At 45.9% G+C, this 18846-nt stretch overlaps 1 protein-coding gene across 1 annotated transcript in view; it reads right to left on the bottom strand.

Moving 5' to 3' along the window:
* The window catches only part of ZMAT4 (zinc finger matrin-type 4), a 675941-nt gene that overhangs the window by 509556 nt on the left and 147539 nt on the right, over positions 1-18846 (bottom strand). The window contains exon 2 of the mRNA XM_073595527.1: positions 11832-11927. Within this exon, the coding sequence (XP_073451628.1) occupies positions 11832-11927 (96 nt within the window). The remainder of the gene's footprint in view (positions 1-11831; positions 11928-18846) is intronic.

The raw sequence follows: 18846 nt of genomic DNA, 5'->3' as shown, positions 1-18846 counted from the left end.
GCAGAACGGCGATCTGTCTCTCCAGAGAATGATTGGCGTGTCAACATTGCGTCCACCGGACCCGCTGATTGGCTCCTGCTGTGTCCAATCACGACGGGAGTGGGTTCGACGGTGGCGCGTGTGCCCCAGACCCAGTGCATGAAATCACATACAGGTACGTAATTTTCTCACAGGAGGGCCGCCTGTGCGATCAGGACCTCCCTTCTTCTGCCAGTGATCCCTCAATGGTATTAATGGAAGTGGGGGTGCCCCATCATTGGTGTCAGTGGGAGGAATAGTACCCCATCATTGGTGTCAGTGGGAGGAATAGTGCCCCATCATTGGTATCAGTGGGGGGAATAGTGCCCCATCATTGGTATCAGTGGGAAGAATAGTGCCCCATCATTGGTATCAGTGGAGGGAATACTGCCCCATCATTGGAGTCTGTGGGAGGAATAGTGTCCCATCATTGGTGTCAGTGGGAAGAATAGTGCCCCATCATTGGTGTCAATGGGAAAAATAGTGCCCCATCATTGGTGTCAGTGGGAGGAATAGGAATATGATAGTGGTGTAGTAGTGGTATGATAGTGGTGTAAGAGTGGTGTAGTAGTAGTATGACAGTGGTGTAGTAGTGGTGTAGTAGTGGTGTGGTAGTGATATGATAATGGTGTAGTAGTGATATGATAGTGATGTAGTAGTGGTGTAGTAGTGATATGACAGTGGTGTAGTAGTGGTGTAGTAGTGATATGATAGTGGTGTAGTAGTGGTGTAGTAGTGATATGATAGTGATGTAGTAGTGGTGTAGTAGTGATATGACAGTGGTGTAGTAGTGGTGTAGTAGTGATATGATAGTGGTGTAGTAGTGGTGTAGTAGTGATATGATAGTGGTGTAGTAGTGGTGTAGTAGTGATATGATAGTGGTGTAGTAGTGATATGATAGTGGTGTAGTAGTGGTATGATAGTGGTGTAAGAGTGGTGTAGTAGTAGTATGACAGTGGTGTAGTAGTGGTGTAGTAGTGGTGTGGTAGTGATATGATAATGGTGTAGTAGTGATATGATAGTGGTGTAGTAGTGGTGTAGTAGTGATATGACAGTGGTGTAGTAGTGGTGTAGTAGTGATATGATAGTGGTGTAGTAGTGATATGATAGTGGTGTAGTAGTGGTGTAGTAGTGATATGACAGTGGTGTAGTAGTGGTGTAGTAGTGATATGATAGTGGTGTAGTAGTGGTGTAGTAGTGATATGATAGTGGTGTAGTAGTGGTGTAGTAGTGATATGATAGTGGTGTAGTAGTGATATGATAGTGGTGTAGTAGTGGTATGATAGTGGTGTAAGAGTGGTGTAGTAGTAGTATGACAGTGGTGTAGTAGTGGTGTAGTAGTGGTGTGGTAGTGATATGATAATGGTGTAGTAGTGATATGATAGTGGTGTAGTAGTGGTGTAGTAGTGATATGACAGTGGTGTAGTAGTGGTGTAGTAGTGATATGATAGTGGTGTAGTAGTGGTGTAGTAGTGATATGATAGTGGTGTAGTAGTGGTGTAGTAGTGATATGATAGTGGTGTAGTAGTGATATGATAGTGGTGTAGTAGTGGTGTAGTAGTGATATGATAGTGATGTAGTAGTGGTGTAGTAGTGATATGATAGTGGTGTAGTAGTGATATGATAGTGGTGTAGTAGTGGTGTAGTAGTGATATGATAGTGGTGTAGTAGTGATATGATAGTGGTGTAGTAGTGGTGTAGTAGTGATATGATAGTGGTGTAGTAGTGATATGATAGTGGTGTAGTAGTGGTGTAGTAGTGATATGAGAGAATAAAATGGCAGTCATTGCAATACTTTTTTTCACACCGTATTTGCGCAGCAGTCTTACAAGCGCGCTTTTTTGGAAAAAATTCACTTTTTTGAATAAAAAAATAAGACAACAGTAAAGTTAGCCCAATGTTTTTTTATATTGTGAAAGATAATGTTACGCCGAGTAAATTGATACCCAACATGTCACGCTTCAAAATTGCGCCCGCTCGTGGAATGGCGTCAAAACTTTTACCCTCAAAAATCTCCATAGGCGACGTTTAAAAAATTATACAGGTTGCGTGTTTTGTGTTACAGAGGAGGTCTAACGCTAGAATTATTGCTCTCGCTCTACCGATCGTGGCGATACCTCTCATGTGTGGTTTGACCACCATTTTCAAATGCGGGCGCTACTCACGTATGCGTTCGCTTCTGCGCACGAGCTCGTCGGGACGGGGGGGGGGGGGTTTCAAAAAAATTTATTTTTCATTTTTATTATTTATTTTGCATGATTTTATTTATTTTTACACCGTTTAAAAAAATTAATAAAAATTGTGTCACTTTTATTCCTATTACAAGGAATGTAAACATCCCTTGTAAAAGAAAAAAGCATGACAGGACCACATAAATATGAGATCCGGGGGGTCCAAAAGACTTCAAATCTCATATTTACACTAAAATGCAATAAAAAAAAGTGCCTTTAAGACGTATGGAAAGCCAACCGCCGCACGAAAAACGGGGATACCGGGGTTATGGCAGCTAGCTGCTGCCATAACAATGATATCCGCCGCCAAACTTTGGACGAACATCGGCGCGCGGCGGTCGGCAAGTGGCTATACAGTGATCTCCAGGTTCTGGAGGGATACCACAGGTATGGTATTATACATAGTTGGTCCAAGCTTGAACAATGTATCTACTGTATGTATAAAATATCCATAGCTTGGATTTCTCTTTAAATACAGCTTGCATATAGTTTTGCATCTCCAAGTGAGATGCGGCTGACCTCTCTCCTTTTGAAAGGACTAATAGCCTGGCTGTCTCTGCCTCCGAAATGAAAAAAAGCATGCGGCCAGGGAAGTCAGGGAGAGGTCAGAACTGATCTGCGTTCTTGTTCCAGGTCAGTGGCTCCGAATGTATTGAAGGCGTTGGATGACATCCAGGACAGAGGTCACAAATGGCAACCTGCTTCTTTCTCCCGAATACGTTTCGTTTTTTTATGAGAACGTCTCTTTTACTCCTGAAGGATGAATGAATATAACCACCAACCGGCTCCAAGAACACTTTCGATGTGTTGCATTTGCGGGATCCATTTGTAAAAGCAAACCGGTGGTCTATAAATCACAATAGCCTTTATATCATATGGGGACTCAAGTTGTATGATCCCCCCCCCCATCTCTGCTCCCACAACTGCTCATTACGGCTGTAATGCAAAATAAACTTTAAAAAAAATCTAAGCGGTAGAGGAAGACCACCTTATCAAAGTTGGTGGATAGATTTAGAAGGTCAAAAGTATCCTCCCCCCCAACTTTCTCCTAGTTTTTAGGGGTTATGCTTCCTTGTTTAACCACTTGACTTTCCGGAAGATTTACCCCTCTTCACGACCAGTAGACACGTGCGATTTGTTTTCAGTCCGAATACAAACCCACACCAAAATTTAAAAAAAAGCTGTAGGGTCACCCCCCAGATCGATATCAGACTCTTATCTGAGCATGCAGACTGGCAGGTCAGGAGGGGGGGGGGGGGAGCGAGCGCCTGAACCATACCAGACCACATGCCCTCAACATGGGGGGGGTGTTTTGGGGCAGGGAAGCCTCTGCCCCCCCACCCCAAAGCACCTTGTCCCCATGTTGATGGTGACAAGGGCCTCTTCCCAACAACCCTGGGCTGTGGTTGTCGGGGGTCTGCGGGCGTTCTGCACATGTCTTTTTGGCACAGCAGGCGAGGTGGGTATTCAGCATCTTCTTTATAGGTCTGTTCTTTGCCGAAAGAGTTTTAGTACACAAATTGGTCTCTTTAGTTAACCGCTTGACCTCCGGAAGATTTACCCCCCTTCATGACCAGGCCATTTTTTTGCTATTCAGCACTGCTTTAACTTTAAACCACTTAAGGACCAAGCCTCTTTTTTAGATGTGTTGTTTATAAGTTCAAAGTTTTTTTTTGCTAGAAAATTACTTGGAACCCCCAAACATTATACTTTTTTTTTTTTTTTCTAACACCCTAGAGAATAAAATGGCGGTCGTTGCAATACTTTCTGTCACACAGCGATCTTACAAGCGCCATTTTTTTGGGGAAAAAATACCCTTTTTTGAAATTAATAAATAAGACAACAGTAAAGTTAGCCCAAATCTTTTTTTATATCGTGAAAGATAACATTACGCCGAGTAAATTGATACCCAACATGTCCCGCTTCAAAATTGCGCCCGCTCGTGGAATGGCGACAAACTTTTACCCTTAAATATCTCCGTAGGCGACGTTAAAAAAAACTCTACAGGTTGCATGTTTTGAGTTACAGAGGAGGTCTAGGGATAGAATTATTGCTCTCACTCTACCGATCGTGGCGATACATCACATGTGTGGTCTGAACACCGTTTTCATATGCGGGCGCGACTTGCATATGCGTTCGCTTCTGTACGTGAGCTCGTCGGGACGGGGCGCGTTTAAAAAATTTTTTTTTTTCTTATGTATTTTACCTTTTATTTTTACACTGTTCTTTAAAAAAAAAATGGTGTCACTTTTATTCCTATTACAAGGAATGTAAACATCTCTGGTAATAGAAAAAAAGCATGACAGGTCCTCTTTAATGTGAGATCCGAGGGGTCAAAAAGACATCAGATCTCATATTTACACTAAAATGCTATAAAAAAAAATAATAATAATAATTTTGTCATTTAAAAAAATACAAAAAAAATGGCCCTTTAAAAGCTGTGGGCGGAAGTGACGTTTTGACGTCGCTTCCGCCCTGCAATGGTATGGAGACGAGTGGGAGCCATCTTCCCCTCACTCGTCTCCATGTCAGGCTAGGGAATGGATCCGATCGCCTCCGCCGCTGCTGACGCCTCCGGTAAGCGGCGGAGGGCACCAGGGCAAGGTAGGAGGGGGGTCCTTTTCCCACCACCGATAAAAGTGATCTCTGCGGCAAATCCGCCGCAGAGACCACTTTTATCTAGAAACAGACCTCCTGCTGAAGAAGAGGGTTATGGTAGCTAGCTGATGCCATAACAACGATACTCCTCTTCAAAGTACTGACGTATAATGATGGTGGGTGGTCCGGACAGGGACCCCTGTCCCCATCTGAAAGTGATTGAGGACACAGATTTATCAGTCCCTTTCTCTGTAGCCTCAGCTACACAGATGAACGAATAGGAAGCGCTCTGAGGCTTCCTGCGCAGTCACAAACTGAAGCATAGTAAACTCAGTTTACTATGCTTCGTCGATAAATGGACACAGGAGTGATTGGTACCAATCGCTCACTGTGTTCATTGAGGAAAGGAAGGGGCCAGTAAATTACATATTTATCGACCTCTTCCCCCACTCTCCATCTTGAAAAGCCCCACCTGTGTGCCCGCAGCAACTGCCAGCGGGAGAGGAGAGGAGGGAAGCTGGCAGTGCTGTGGGGGAAAGGGGCACACGGGGGGGGGGGGGGGGGCGGACAGCTGATGGAAGAGGCGCATGTGCTAAAACTAATCCCCCTGGAGGGGGAAAGAAGAGGAGAAGTTGGCAGAGCTGCAGGGGGAGGCAGAAGAGGTTCAGTGAACCCCTGATGAAGTCACGTGAAGTGACGACACGCATCGGGATCGGAGCAATAGGCGGAAACCAGAAGTGATGTAAGCATACAAGCTCGCCGCTCGTGTTGTGTTATCTGAGCGTTTTCTTTATGCAAAGTGAGTGTATCTACTTTTTGCACTTTTTTAGCGCTGTCACACTTTGAATGACAATTGCGCGGTCATGCTACACTGTAACCATGTGAAATTGCTATCATTTTCTTCACACAAATAGAGCTTTCTTTTGGTGGTATACAATCACTCCTGGGGTTTTTAATTTTTTCCTAAAAAAAAACCCAAAAAAACCCCGAAATTCTGAAAAAAAAAAAAGTTTTTCTTAGTGGCATTGATATGCGACACTGATGAGCACTGATAGGGGTCACTGGTGGGCACTGATGAGCACTGGTGGGCACAGATAGGGGTCACTGGTGGGCACTGATTAGGTGGCACTGACAAGGAGGCACGAATATGTGCACTTATGGGCACTGATAGGGGGCATTGCTTTGCGACACTGATGAGCACCGATAGGCGGCACTGATGGGTGGCACTGGTGGGCACAGATAGGGGTCACTGGTGGGCACAGATAGGGGTCACTGGTGGGCACAGATAGGGGGCACTGGTGGGCACTGATTAGGTGGCACTGATGAGGAGGCACGAATATGCCGCACTTATGGGCACTGATAGGGGGCTTTGATATGCGACACTGATGAGCACCAATAGGCGGCACTGATAGGCAGCACTGATGGGCACAGGGGGGCACTGGTGTGCACAGATAGGTGGCACGGATAGGCGGCACTGATGGGCATTGATGGGTAGCACTAATAGCCAGCACTGATCACTAATGGCCACTGATTGCTGGCACTGGTGGGCACAGATATGCAGCAATGGTGGGCACCTAATTGTAACCAGGGCCCTGATTACATACCTAGCTGTCCTCTGCGAGGAGATGCCGCTGATCGGCTCTGTCAGTGTGAGGCGAGGAGCGCCGATTACCGGCATCTCCGCGTTTACATGTGACCAGCTGTGATTGGACACAGCCAATCACATGGTCAAAGAGCCGCAGCTCTTTACAAAGATCGCGGTGGCACCGTGTCCTGGCAACACAGCGCAGGCGCGATCGGCGCTTGGAATCGGTAGTTCTGGGAAGTGGTCATATGACGGTGGGCGGGCGGCAAGTGGTTATGCATTATTGTCTCATGGTTATTATTATCACCATGTGCTGATTATTATGATTGCTGCACCGAGCAGCTGGTTCTCTTTGCACTTTAGCACTTATTATTTTGTGATTTGTGTCATAGTTTAGGATTTATTATATTGGCACCTATTATAGCTCTTTCTGTTTTTACCTTTGTTCATTACATTATCACGTTTGCACCAGCACTTTATTATAGTGATTCACATCATTCGTCAGAGTTCACAGCGCAGCCTCACAACCTTACCCAGAAGAGGATCAGTGCTTGCAATAAGACAGTACAGTTTAAAGCGGACTTCCACCCAAAAATGGAACTTCCGCTTTAAGTGCTGGAGACCCCCTGACATGCCATATTGGCATGTCATTATTTAGGGGGTGGGAGGAGCGGGTACCCAGTTTTTACAGGAACCCAGCTCCCACTTCCTCCCCTGGCTCTGCGGCGCCGGAAGGAAGTTCACCTCTCCCCCCTCCCTCCCTGCAATCTTCTGGGACACGTCACAGGTCCCAGAAGATTGCCCGGACATTCACAGCGTGCAGCACGGCTCGCACATGCACAGTGCGCGCCTGTCTGTGAAGCCACAGACGGGCGCCCACAGTTAGAATGCCGGCGCTGTCAAGAGGAGGGGGAGAGGAGCGAGGCTTCGTGCGCCCTCATCGCTGGACCGTGGGACAGGCAAGTGTCCGATTATTAAAAGTCAGCAGCTACACTTTTTGTAGCTGCTGACTTTTAAATGGGTGGAACTCCGCTATAAACGGGTCCCCCCTTTTTGAACTGATGGGGCCCGGGCCCAGTACAAGAGGGCTGGCTGTACTGCCTTATCGGCAGCACTGGGGACAAAGCTGAGGCTGTCAATCACAGGGTGTGTGCTGGAGGTCCTTTCTTTTTTCTTTTTCTTTTGGTGTCACAAGTGATTCATGCGGATAGCAGAGGAAGGAGGCAGTACACAGAAATGACACTTAGTGCTCTGGATTGAGACAAGTACACACTATAGAAGGCTATGCTTTGTTCATATTTCATGTCTGAGGCTTACAACCACTTTAACCACCTCCCGTCCGCGCTATAGCAGAAAGACGGCTGCAGCCCGGACCTAATTTGCCGGGAGGGCGTCCATAGACGTCCTCCCGTGCTCGAGCGGCCTGCGCGCCCCCTGCAGGGTGAGCGTGGCGCCCTGTGATCAGTGAGTCTATGAGACTCGGCTGATCACAGATCGGAGTGAGGGGGTCGATCCCGACCCCCCTTACCATGTGATCAGCTGTCAGCCAATGACAGCTGATCATGTGATGTAAACAGAGCCGGTAATCGGCTGTTTTTTTCTCCTCACGCTGGTAGCCGATCACCGGCGGCTGTGAGAGGGACATCAGTCCCGATCGTGGAGAGCCTCTGCAGAGGCTTCTGTGCCCACCAGCGCCACCTACCAGTGCCCACAGTACCACCCATCAGTGCCCACAGTTTCACCTATCAGTGCCCACAGTGCCACCTATAAATGTCACCAATCAGTGCCTCATCACCAGTGCTGCCCATCAGTGTTACCTACCAGTGTTTTGGATTCAGAATAAAAGTTCTGAAATTATTATATCTACCCCTTTATCAAATTAAAACACGCATCCCATGATGCCCATCATTGCCACCTACCAGTGCCACCTACCAGTGCTTATCAGTGACATCTATCGGTGCCACCCATCAGGGCCCATCAGTGTTGCTTTATCTGTGCCCATCAGTGCCCATCAGTGCAGCCCATCAGTGCCCATCAGTGCAGCGTATCAGTGCCACCCATCAGGGCCCATCAGTGCTGTCTTATCAGTGCCCATCAGTGTTGCCTCATCTGTGCCTATCAGTGCCCATCAGTGTTGCCTCATCTGTGCCTATCAGTGCCCATCAGTGTTGCCTTATCTGTGCCCATCAGTGCAGCCTCATCAGCGAATATCAATGAAGGAGAAAAATTACCTGTTTGCAGAATTTTATAACAAACTATGAAACATGTTTTTTTCTTTTTCAAAAATAGACTGGGTTAAAAAGAATGAAGAAAAACTATGGGTAAAAAGGAAAAATCTAATTAGTGAAACCACGTTGAATAAGATTGTATGGATCCCACCACACTTAAGAAAATGTAGCATTAAAACACAGGATATAACAAGACACTTAAAGTTTGGGACACACTGCACAAAAGGGAGCACTGGGAATTTAATTCTCCTTTAATTCCACTTAAGGATTCTGAGTACTTCGCACCGGGGAGGGAGGATTGGTTCGGGAAGTGGATTTTGGAAGAAGATGCCCAATTAAAGGATGTAATGAAGCAGGATAAAATGTGTACCTTCCAAGAACTCAAAGAGAAGGACCATCTCCTTGTCGTTGACCCATGGAGGTATAACCAACTAAGCCACTTTATCGACTCACTCCCGCAGCCAATCAGATCGGTAGAAAAATTACTCCCATTGGAGAAAATTTGTATGCAAAAAAAAAAAAAAAAGGAAGGGGGGGGGCTTTCTAAGATATATAAAGTATTAACAGAATTGGGAAACACAGGGATCCCACTATACATCAGGAAGCGGGAGAAGGAACTGGAAAGCAAGCTGAACCACTTCCGGACCGCCGCACGCCGATGTACGTCCAAACTTTGAAGGGGTATACCCGGTATTCCCGTTTTCGTGCGGCGGTCCTCTTTCTGATAAAAGTGGTCCCTGCGGTGGATTCGCCGCCAGATCACTTTTATAATTGGCGGGATAGGGCCCCCCCTTCCTCCTGCCGCGATCCGGTGCCCTCCGCCGTTTACCGGAGCCGTCGGTAGCGGCGGAGGCGATCGCGTCCGTCTCCCTTCTGTGCCTGGAGACGAGTGAGGCTAAGATGGCGCCCACTCGTCTCCATGACACTGCTGGGCGGAAGCAACGTCACTTCCGCCCACGCCTCTTAAAGGCATATTATTTTCAATGTCATTTTTTTAAATGATTTTTTTTTTTTTTATTGCATTTAAGTGTAAATATGAGATGTGAGGTCTTTTTGACCCCCAGATCTCATATTTAAGAGGTCCTGTCATGCTTTTTTTTCTATTACAAGGGATGTTTACATTCCTTGTAATAGGAATAAGAGTGACACAATTTTTTTTTTTTTTAAACGGTGTAAAAATAAATAAAATAATGTAAAATAAATAATAAAAATACATTTTTTTCTTTAAAAACCCCCCCGTCCTGACGAGTTCGTGCGCCCGCATATGAAAACGGTGGTCAAACGACACATGTGAGATATCGCCGCGACCGTTAGAGCGAGAGCAATAATTCTAGCCCTGGACCTCCTCTGTAACGCAAAACACGCAACCTGTAGAATTTTGTAACCGTCGCCTATGGAGATTTTTGAGGGTAAAAGTTTGACGTCATTCCACGAGCGGGCGCAATTTTGAAGCGTGACATGTTGGGTATCAATTTACTTGGCGTAACATTATATTTCACAATATGAAAAAAAATTGGGCTAACTTTACTGTTGTCTTATTTTTTTATACAAAAAAGTGAATTTTTTCCAAAAAAAAAGTGCGCTTATAAGACCGCTGCGCAAATACGGTGCAAAAAAAGTATTGCAACGACCGCCATTTTATTCTCTAGGGTGTTAGAAAAGAAAAACATATATATAATGTTTGGGGGTTCTAAGTAATTTTCTAGCATAAAAAACCTGTTTTAACCATGTAAACACCTAAAATCCAAAATGAGGCTGGTCCTTAAGTGGTTGAAGACCCGGAAGCGTGGCAGATAATAAGGAGAATTAACGTCACTTCGGTCAACTGCAAAATGTTGGAGTTGAACTATAAGTGCTTGACAAGAATGTACATGACCCCCCCCCCCCCCCGACAGAGGACATAAATGTCAGAAGGAAACTTTGCAATTATGCTGGAGGGGGATGCAAAGAAATAGGGACAATGCCCCGGTATTGGCAAAAGAAAGGAAGACCCACGATACGGGATTGGTTCAACAAAATTGATTAAATACAAGTCTAGAATGCCCTAGGTTTAGCGAAGGGATGGATATGGAAGTTTTTGAGACGAAGTGGAGGAAATGGGTGGAGTTCAAAGACTCTCTAAAAGCGGCCGAGGTATGGGGCATTTAGCCTGGAGGCCTAGATATTGCTAGATGGAGAAGAATGAGTTAGGGCACGATGAGTGGACATCAGGGAAGATTAGTGGACATCGGGGAAGACGAGTGGACATCGGGGAAGATGAGTGGACATCAGGGAAGATGAGTGGACATCGGGGAAGATGAGTGGACATCGGGGAAGACGAGTGGACATCGGGGAAGATGAGTGGACATCGGGGAAGATGAGTGGATATCGGGGAAGATGAGTGGACATCGGGGAAGATGAGTGGACATCGGGGAAGATGAGTGGATATCGGGGAAGATGAGTGGACATCGGGGAAGATGAGTGGATATTGGGGAAGATGAGTGGACATCGGGGAAGATGAGTGGACATCGGGGAAGATGAGTGGACATCGGGGAAGACGGGAGCGGAGCAGAGTGGGTGTGAGGGAGAGGGAGGTGAAATAAGTGAGGTGAGGCTGGGGGGTCGGGAGGGGGTGGGCAGGAAGTGCCCTAGGATGCGTCGAACGAGGGAAGTTTATTGTAATAAGGGTTTTGTATGTGACATATTGGTTGGGTAAAAAGCAGATAAAAAATTGCCACAATGATGTGACGACATGAAGGGACGAGTTTTTGAATTTTAAGAACTGAAACATGACTCCCGGAAATGCATCTCACTGATGTGGCAAAAAAAAAAAAAAAAAAATTCTGTCTTTTTTTTTTTGTTTAGCAAAAAATAAAAAACCCAAGCGGTGATTAAATACCACCAAAAGAAAGCTCCATTAGTGTGAAAAAAAATGATAAAAATGTCATATGTGTACAGAGTAGTATGACCGCGCAATTGTCATTCAAAAGGCGACATCGCTGAAAGCTGAAAATTGGTCTGGGCAGGAAGGGGGGGGGGGCTTAAGTGCCTGGTAAGCAAGAGGTTAAGGCAGAACCCAAGTTGAATAGAACATCATCAGAGTTTATGATTTTTTTTTTTTTCTGTTCTGTATAAACAATTATTTGAACACAATATATAGAGTATTATGAAAATCAGGTATCTTGGCCTCACCTCGTAATGTGCAACCCTCTGAGACTCGGAGATTAACTGCGCATTGCAGATTTTGCAGTAGGTCTCAGTAAACAGAACTCTGTCCTCAGACTTCATCTGAAAATACAGAAACAAGAGAAAAGCCATGGTGACTCAGAGCCATATTGTATGCAATGAAAAAAAAAAAAGAAAAAAGTATAAAACCAAGAAGAGGTTCTCTATACATACTGTACACCTTCATAATAGAAATGAGAACTGAGGGATATGTTGCTCCTCGAAAATGTATTGAACTCATCCTAACAGCTTTCAGTCCTGAAAATAGGTTTCCCCAGGGCTTTTTTTTTCAGCAGGCACCTCCATAACTGAATGTATTTTTTTGGCAAGGATTGCTGGGGTGTGCTGGAGGGTCTATTGATGCTGGCTGCTGGGGATCTGTTGTCAGGTGTGGGGGGGTCTACTGTTGCTGGGAAAGGTCTACTATTGAGGGAGAGGTCTACTGTTCCTGTGAAATGTCTACTATTGGGGGAGAGGTCTACTGTTGCTGGGAAAGGTCTACTATTGAGGGAGAGGTCTACTGTAGCTGGGAAAAGTCTACTGTTGCTGGGAAAGGTCTACTATTGAGGGAGAGGTCACTGTTGCTGGGAAAGGTCTACTGTTGCTGGGAAAGGTCTACTATTGAGGGAGAGGTCTACTGTTGCTGGGAAAGGTCTACTATTGAGGGAGAGGTCTACTGTTGCTGGGAAAGGTCTACTATTGAGGGAGAGGTCTACTGTTGCTGGGAAAGGTCTACTATTGAGGGAGAGGTCTACTGTTGCTGGGAAAGGTCTACTATTGAGGGAAGAGGTCTACTGTTGCTGGGAAAGGTCTACTATTGAGGGAGAGGTCTACTGTTGCTGGCTGCTGGAGGATCTGTTGTTGCTGGTGGGGTCTATTGTTGTTGGGGTGGTATTTTGTTGTGGGAGGGCCCATTGTTGCTGGGGGGAGGGGAGGTCTGTTGTTGTGTGGGGGATCTTTTGTTGCTGGAGGGTCTACTGTTGCTGGGGTGGGGTCTATCAAATTCCATTCAAATTACTTAGTAGCACAAAATTAAACTTGGTTTTGTATTCTCTAAAAGGGACGATTTTGGGAAGTGGGTAGGGGTTGGAGCCATGAGACAGTGCTCAGAGGTAGGTAGGGGGCAGAGACGAAGGGTGACTCAGGAGAGGGAGTTCCTGCACCTATTTTCTGAGAAAAAAAGCAGTTTCCCCAATACAAAAATATGCAGAGGGGTCATGGGAGCCCACTAATCTTATGTAATCTAACCTTACATTACAAGCGGGTGTCACCACAAACCAGACCTTCATACAAAAATTAAAAAAAAGAAAAAGAAATCGTCAAAGATATGAAACCAGCTTGGGCTACCAAATGTGTATTAGTAAAAAACTGAAGTACAGTAAAAACCTTGGATTGCGAGCATAATTCATTCCAGAAACATGCTTGTAATCCAAAGCACTTGTATATCAAAGCAAAATTCCCCCTAAGAAATAATGGAAACTCAAATGATTCCTTCCACAACCATTTATTCATAGGTCCTTCAGTTTATAGTCCACATAAAAAGATTATAGCAATGTGATCAGGTTGTGTAACCATAAAATGTCCATCTACAAATGGAAGCCTCCACAAGGGGATTAGAAGCAAAATCCAGCAGGGGCTACAAAGTATAAAAGAGAAGAGAGGCGCCTCTAAGTGTAGCAATGTGTTGCTAAATGTTGTACCTTCATTAAATGTAACCATATTGCTACACTTAGAGGTGCCTCTCTTCTCTTTTATATTCAGTTATGACATGACGCTACTTGTATATCATATACACTATTTTAATGGGCAGATGAGGTTAATATAAGCGCAACTGACCACTTTATTATTTATTGATTTATCACTTATTGAGTTGCAGCTATATTATTTGATCATCTCATCTTAACCATCTTCGGTTTCCATATCAGTATTTTAGTAGTAACTTTTAACCACGTCAGCGCTTGAGCCTTTTTATATACTTACTTGTATATCAAGACATCGCTTGAATATCAAGTCAAAGTGTATTGAAAAATTTTGCTGGTCTTGCAAAACGCTCTCAAACCAAGTTACTCTCAAACCAAGGCTTTACTGTATACAAAAGTTAAACTGTCCCTCTTGAAAAATCAAAGCACCTCCCTTTAAATTCCCACTCCCCAAGTCATACCCGACCCCTAGGGAGAGGCCTTTGGGGGCTTTGGTGAAATTTCAGGGGCCTAAACAGACCCCTGATGTCTCACTTTTGAGACTGAGAAAAGGAATTGAGGACAGGGATTCCCCAGTCCCTTTTCTCTGCAGTCTCAGCTGCACTGGAGAGTGAATGAATTGGAAGTGCTCTGTGCATAGCGGCTTCCTATTCATTCACAAACAGAAGCGGGGGGGGAGGCCCAAGGGGGGGTGGGGGGGCAGGCAACAAGGGGAATCTGCAGCACAGGGGGTGGTTAGGATGTGCACAAGCACATCGGCACACCCTGTGCGCAGACACCTATGGGTATTCTGGTCTGAATAATGTTATTGATGTTCATGTATTCAAAACCCAGACTGTCTGGGTGAATCCCTTTAGGGCAGGGGTCTCCAAACTGCGGCCCTTTGCTTGCCTTTATCCGGCCCTTGGGGCACTTTTCCTTCCACTGATATAAGACACTATTCCTCCCACTGATACCAACAATGGGGCACTATTTCTCCCACTGATACCAATGATGGGACACTATTCCTCCCACTGACACCAACAATGGGGCACTATTCCTGCCACTGACACCAATGATGGGGCACTATTCCTTCCACTGATACCAATGATGGGACACTATTCCTCCCACTGATACCAATGATGGGACACTATTCCTCCCACTGATACCAATGATGGGACACAATTCCTCCCACTGACACCAATTATGGGACACTATTCCTTACACTGACACCAATGATGGACCACTATTCCTCCCACTGATACCAATGATGGGACACTAGTCCTCCCACTGATACCAACAATGGGGCACGATTTCTCCCACTGATGCCAACAATGCACAGTCTGCCCCCCCCCAAAAGTCTGGAGGACAGTAAACTGGCCCTTTGTTTAGAAAGTTTGGAGACCCCCCTGCCTTAGGGGAAGAGGAAAGAAGGCTGTGTGTTCAGCAGGGGGTTTATGAACATATATCCTGCTGAACAGGAGCTGAACGGGACGGAGGTCAATTTTGTGACATCCAGAAAGGCCCCATTCCAAGCAAAGGGAGGCGGACATCACCCCCACAATCTGTGTCCAAGGATGACCATCTGCAGGTAATCTCTGAGACTCTGATAGGCACTTATGGATGAAAGGGGGACTATGATGGTCACTTATAGGGACCTTCCCCCAGTCCCCACTGCAAATTCCCTACTCATCTGCTGTGGTTGTTGCTAGAACCACTAATGTCCTGGGAGGGGGGGGATTCTGATGGACAATCATGGATGTAAGGGGAGGGTCTCTGATGGGCACTCTTGGACCTAAGGGGGGTCTCTGATGGGCACTCATAGACCTAAGGGGGGTCTCTGATGGGCACTCATAGACCTAAAGGGGGGTCTCCGATAGGCACTCATAGACGTAAGGGGGGGTCTCTGATGGGCACTCATAGACCTAAGGGGGGGTCTCTGATGGGCACTCATAGACCTAAGGGGAGGTCTCTGATGGGCACTCATAGACCTAAGGGGGGGTCTCTGATGGGCACTCATAGATGTAAGAACAGGTCTCTGATGGGCACTAATAGACATAAGGCATAGACATAAGGGGCGGGGTCTCTGATGGGCACTCATAAACGTAAGGGGGGTATCTGATGGGCAGTCATAGACATAAGAACAGGTCTCTGATAGGCACTCACAGACGTAAGGGGGAGTCCCTGATGGGCACTCATAGGGGTTGATTTACCAAAGGCAAATCCACTTTGCACTGCAAGTGCACTTGGAAGTGCAGTTGCTTTAGATCTGAAGGAAAGATCTGAAATGAGGGGAAGCTCTGCTGATTTTACAAGCAAAAATGCTGTTTTTTTATTTTCCTTGCATGTCCCCCTCAGATCTACAGCGACCTCACTTCCAAGTGTGAAGTGGATTTGCCTTTAGTAAATAAACCCCATAGACTTAAGGGGGGGGGGTCTCTGATGGGCACTCATAGATGTAAGAGCGGGTCTCTGATGGGCCCTCATAGACGTAAAAGCAGGTCTCTGATGGGCACTCATAGACGTAAGAGCGGGTCTCTGATGGGCACTCATAGACGTAAGAGCGGTACTCTGATGGGCCCTCATAGACGTAAGAGCAGGTCTCTGAGGGGCACTCATAGACGTAAGAGTGGGTCTCTGATGGGCACTCATAGACGTAAGAGTGGGTCTCTGATGGGCCCTCATAGACATAAGAGCGGTACTCTGATGGGCACTCATAGATGTAAGAGTGGGTCTCTGATGGGCCCTCATAGACATAAGAGCGGTACTCTGATGGGCACTCATAGATGTAAGAGCGGGTCTCTGATGGGAACTCATAGACGTAAGAGCGGGTCTCTGATGGGAACTCATAGACGTAAGAGCGGTACTCTGATGGGCCCTCATAGACGTAAGAGCAGGTCCCTGATGGGCCCTCATAGACGTAAGAGTGGGTCTCTGATGGGCCCTCATAGACATAAGAGCGGTACTCTGATGGGCACTCATAGATGTAAGAGTGGGTCTCTGATGGGCCCTCATAGACATAAGAGCGGTACTCTGATGGGCACTCATAGATGTAAGAGCGGGTCTCTGATGGGAACTCATAGACGTAAGAGCGGTACTCTGATGGGCCCTCATAGATGTAAGAGTGGGTCTCTGATGGGCCCTCATAGACATAAGAGCGGGTCTCTGATGGGCCCTCATAGATGTAAGGGCGGGTCTCTGATGGGCCCTCATAGACGTAACAGCGGGTCTCTGATGGGCACTCAGATGTAAGAGCGGGTCTCTGATGGGCCCTCATAGACGTAAGAGCGGGTCTCTGATGGGCACTCATGGATGTAAGGTGTGACTGTTTATAAATCTGATTTTTTTGGGCCCTTAACACTTAAGTATTATTTATTAATACTATAATATATGACGTGGCCCTCATACTAAAAGGTTTAGGAGCATGAGGATATGCAAACCCTTTCACGTCTATGGGGATTGGTACACAGCACCTGGACTTCCCAGGTGGGGGAAAAGACACTGGAATGTATGTTTGCAGAGGCTCAGCTGTCCATGTTCAAGAAGTCCTAATGTGTGCCGTGAAAGTGTTGGAATTAATCATAGCTAGTCTTGCTGCACGTCAGTCACTCAGAAATCACCAAAGCGAAAGCCTCAGCATGACAGCCAGGGAACAAACATTCCCATAAGCAGAGCCCAGCTATGGCGGCCTCCATAATTCTCTCATTGTAGGGGGGGGGGTACTTTAAAGTGTCTGCCAGGGTTCATTTCATGATAAGCTCCCCGCTTTCTGCATGTTCAGGAATATGCTTGTTACGTATTCCTGATATCTGGGACTTTTACCTTTTCTAGGCTTTTTAAATTAAAATTAGGTTTTAGAAAAATGCAATTGAGCAAAGGGTGATGGGGACAGATAGTGATTACCATGGTATTATAGGGAGGCGATGAGATAGGAGCTTTGCGCCCCGTGCAGCATATCCAGAAGGATATCCGAGAAGCTTCATGTTATCTGACTCTTCATGTGTTTGAAGCCATCTTTAGAATTATTTCTCAGATATCAGGCAGGACTGTCAGACTGCTATGGATTCTAGGTAAGCTCTTTCAAGGAATCAAGGAAAATGTTAAAGGATATAGCTGAATATCTGCTTGATCCCCATAAATACATCAAAGCAGACCTATCACTAAAACAGAACTAAGGCCAAATCCATTTTGGGTAGCGTAAGGAAGGGTTGCAACAACCCCAATTTGCCATTTGTGTCCCATTGCAGAGCTTTCCCTTCACTTCCTGTCCCATTACCACAACAGGAAGTGAGAAGAAATCCCTCCAAAGTAAGGAAGCCCCTGGTGGTCACCAGAACTAGTGACCCCATCGGAAGATTTTTCCTCTACTACTGTTCTTGTGGAAACCCAACATTTGGGGTTTTTCTTTCACGTTCACTCTCAGGGACACTGGTCACCAGGACCAATAGATAGATTGAATCTCCCGGGAACATAGGCAGCAAAAAAAAAAAAAAAAAACCCCGACAAGGGTTCTAATCTCAATCTAAAACTAGAAAAACAAAAACAAAAAGAACATTTGGCTTTAGTTCTACTTTAATCCCCGGTTCACACCAATTGCGGATTTGAAATCATGCTACTTCAGCGCAATTTCAAAGCCGCCAGTCAGTGCGACTTCATGCACAGATGTCAATGCAAGGCGCACATGAAATTGCCCAAAATAGTGCAGGAAACGTTTCAAAGTCGGTGCAATTCGGAGTTGCACCGATTTAAATGGTTCTATAGCCAGAAAAAGGGTGCGACTTGTCATGCCACTTTGATCTGTCAAATTGCATGACAAGTCGCATCTGCATGTACGGGGGTTAAAACATATGTCAAGGCAAAAAGGCAAAAACATATACAGTACATCTCTGCCATACATGCACGGTTCCCTGTGTTTTAACTATTTAGGCAAGCTTTAAGTACAGAAATATAAGGCCCCATTCACATGGGCGCATATCCGTGGATAGTTTGCTTTTTTGTGGGGGCTAAAGGGTATGGCACCATGCAAACTGGCCAATTAGCTGCAGCCAGATTTTCCCCAGAGGAGCCAACCCCTGGATGCACACTGTCAGCAACCAGGGTCAGCCGACAGCTCTATTTGCATGCAACCACTCAGTAGAGAGGTAACATACAAACAGCAATGGCACCAGCTATTGATTTGTACAGGGTAGAAATCCAACAGCTGCTGCTGGTCACTCGGTGTATGCAACACTGACAACCATTAGAAGGAATCTATTGATTTTTCCTGGCAACCTCTCCTGGGTGCTGATATTCAGAAGTGTGAA

Source organism: Aquarana catesbeiana, linkage group LG08 (assembly GCF_042186555.1).
Source record: "Aquarana catesbeiana isolate 2022-GZ linkage group LG08, ASM4218655v1, whole genome shotgun sequence".
Lineage (NCBI taxonomy): Eukaryota > Metazoa > Chordata > Amphibia > Anura > Ranidae > Aquarana > Aquarana catesbeiana.
Note: the sequence above shows the minus strand (reverse complement) of the source record. Positions and strands in the feature narration are given on the sequence as shown.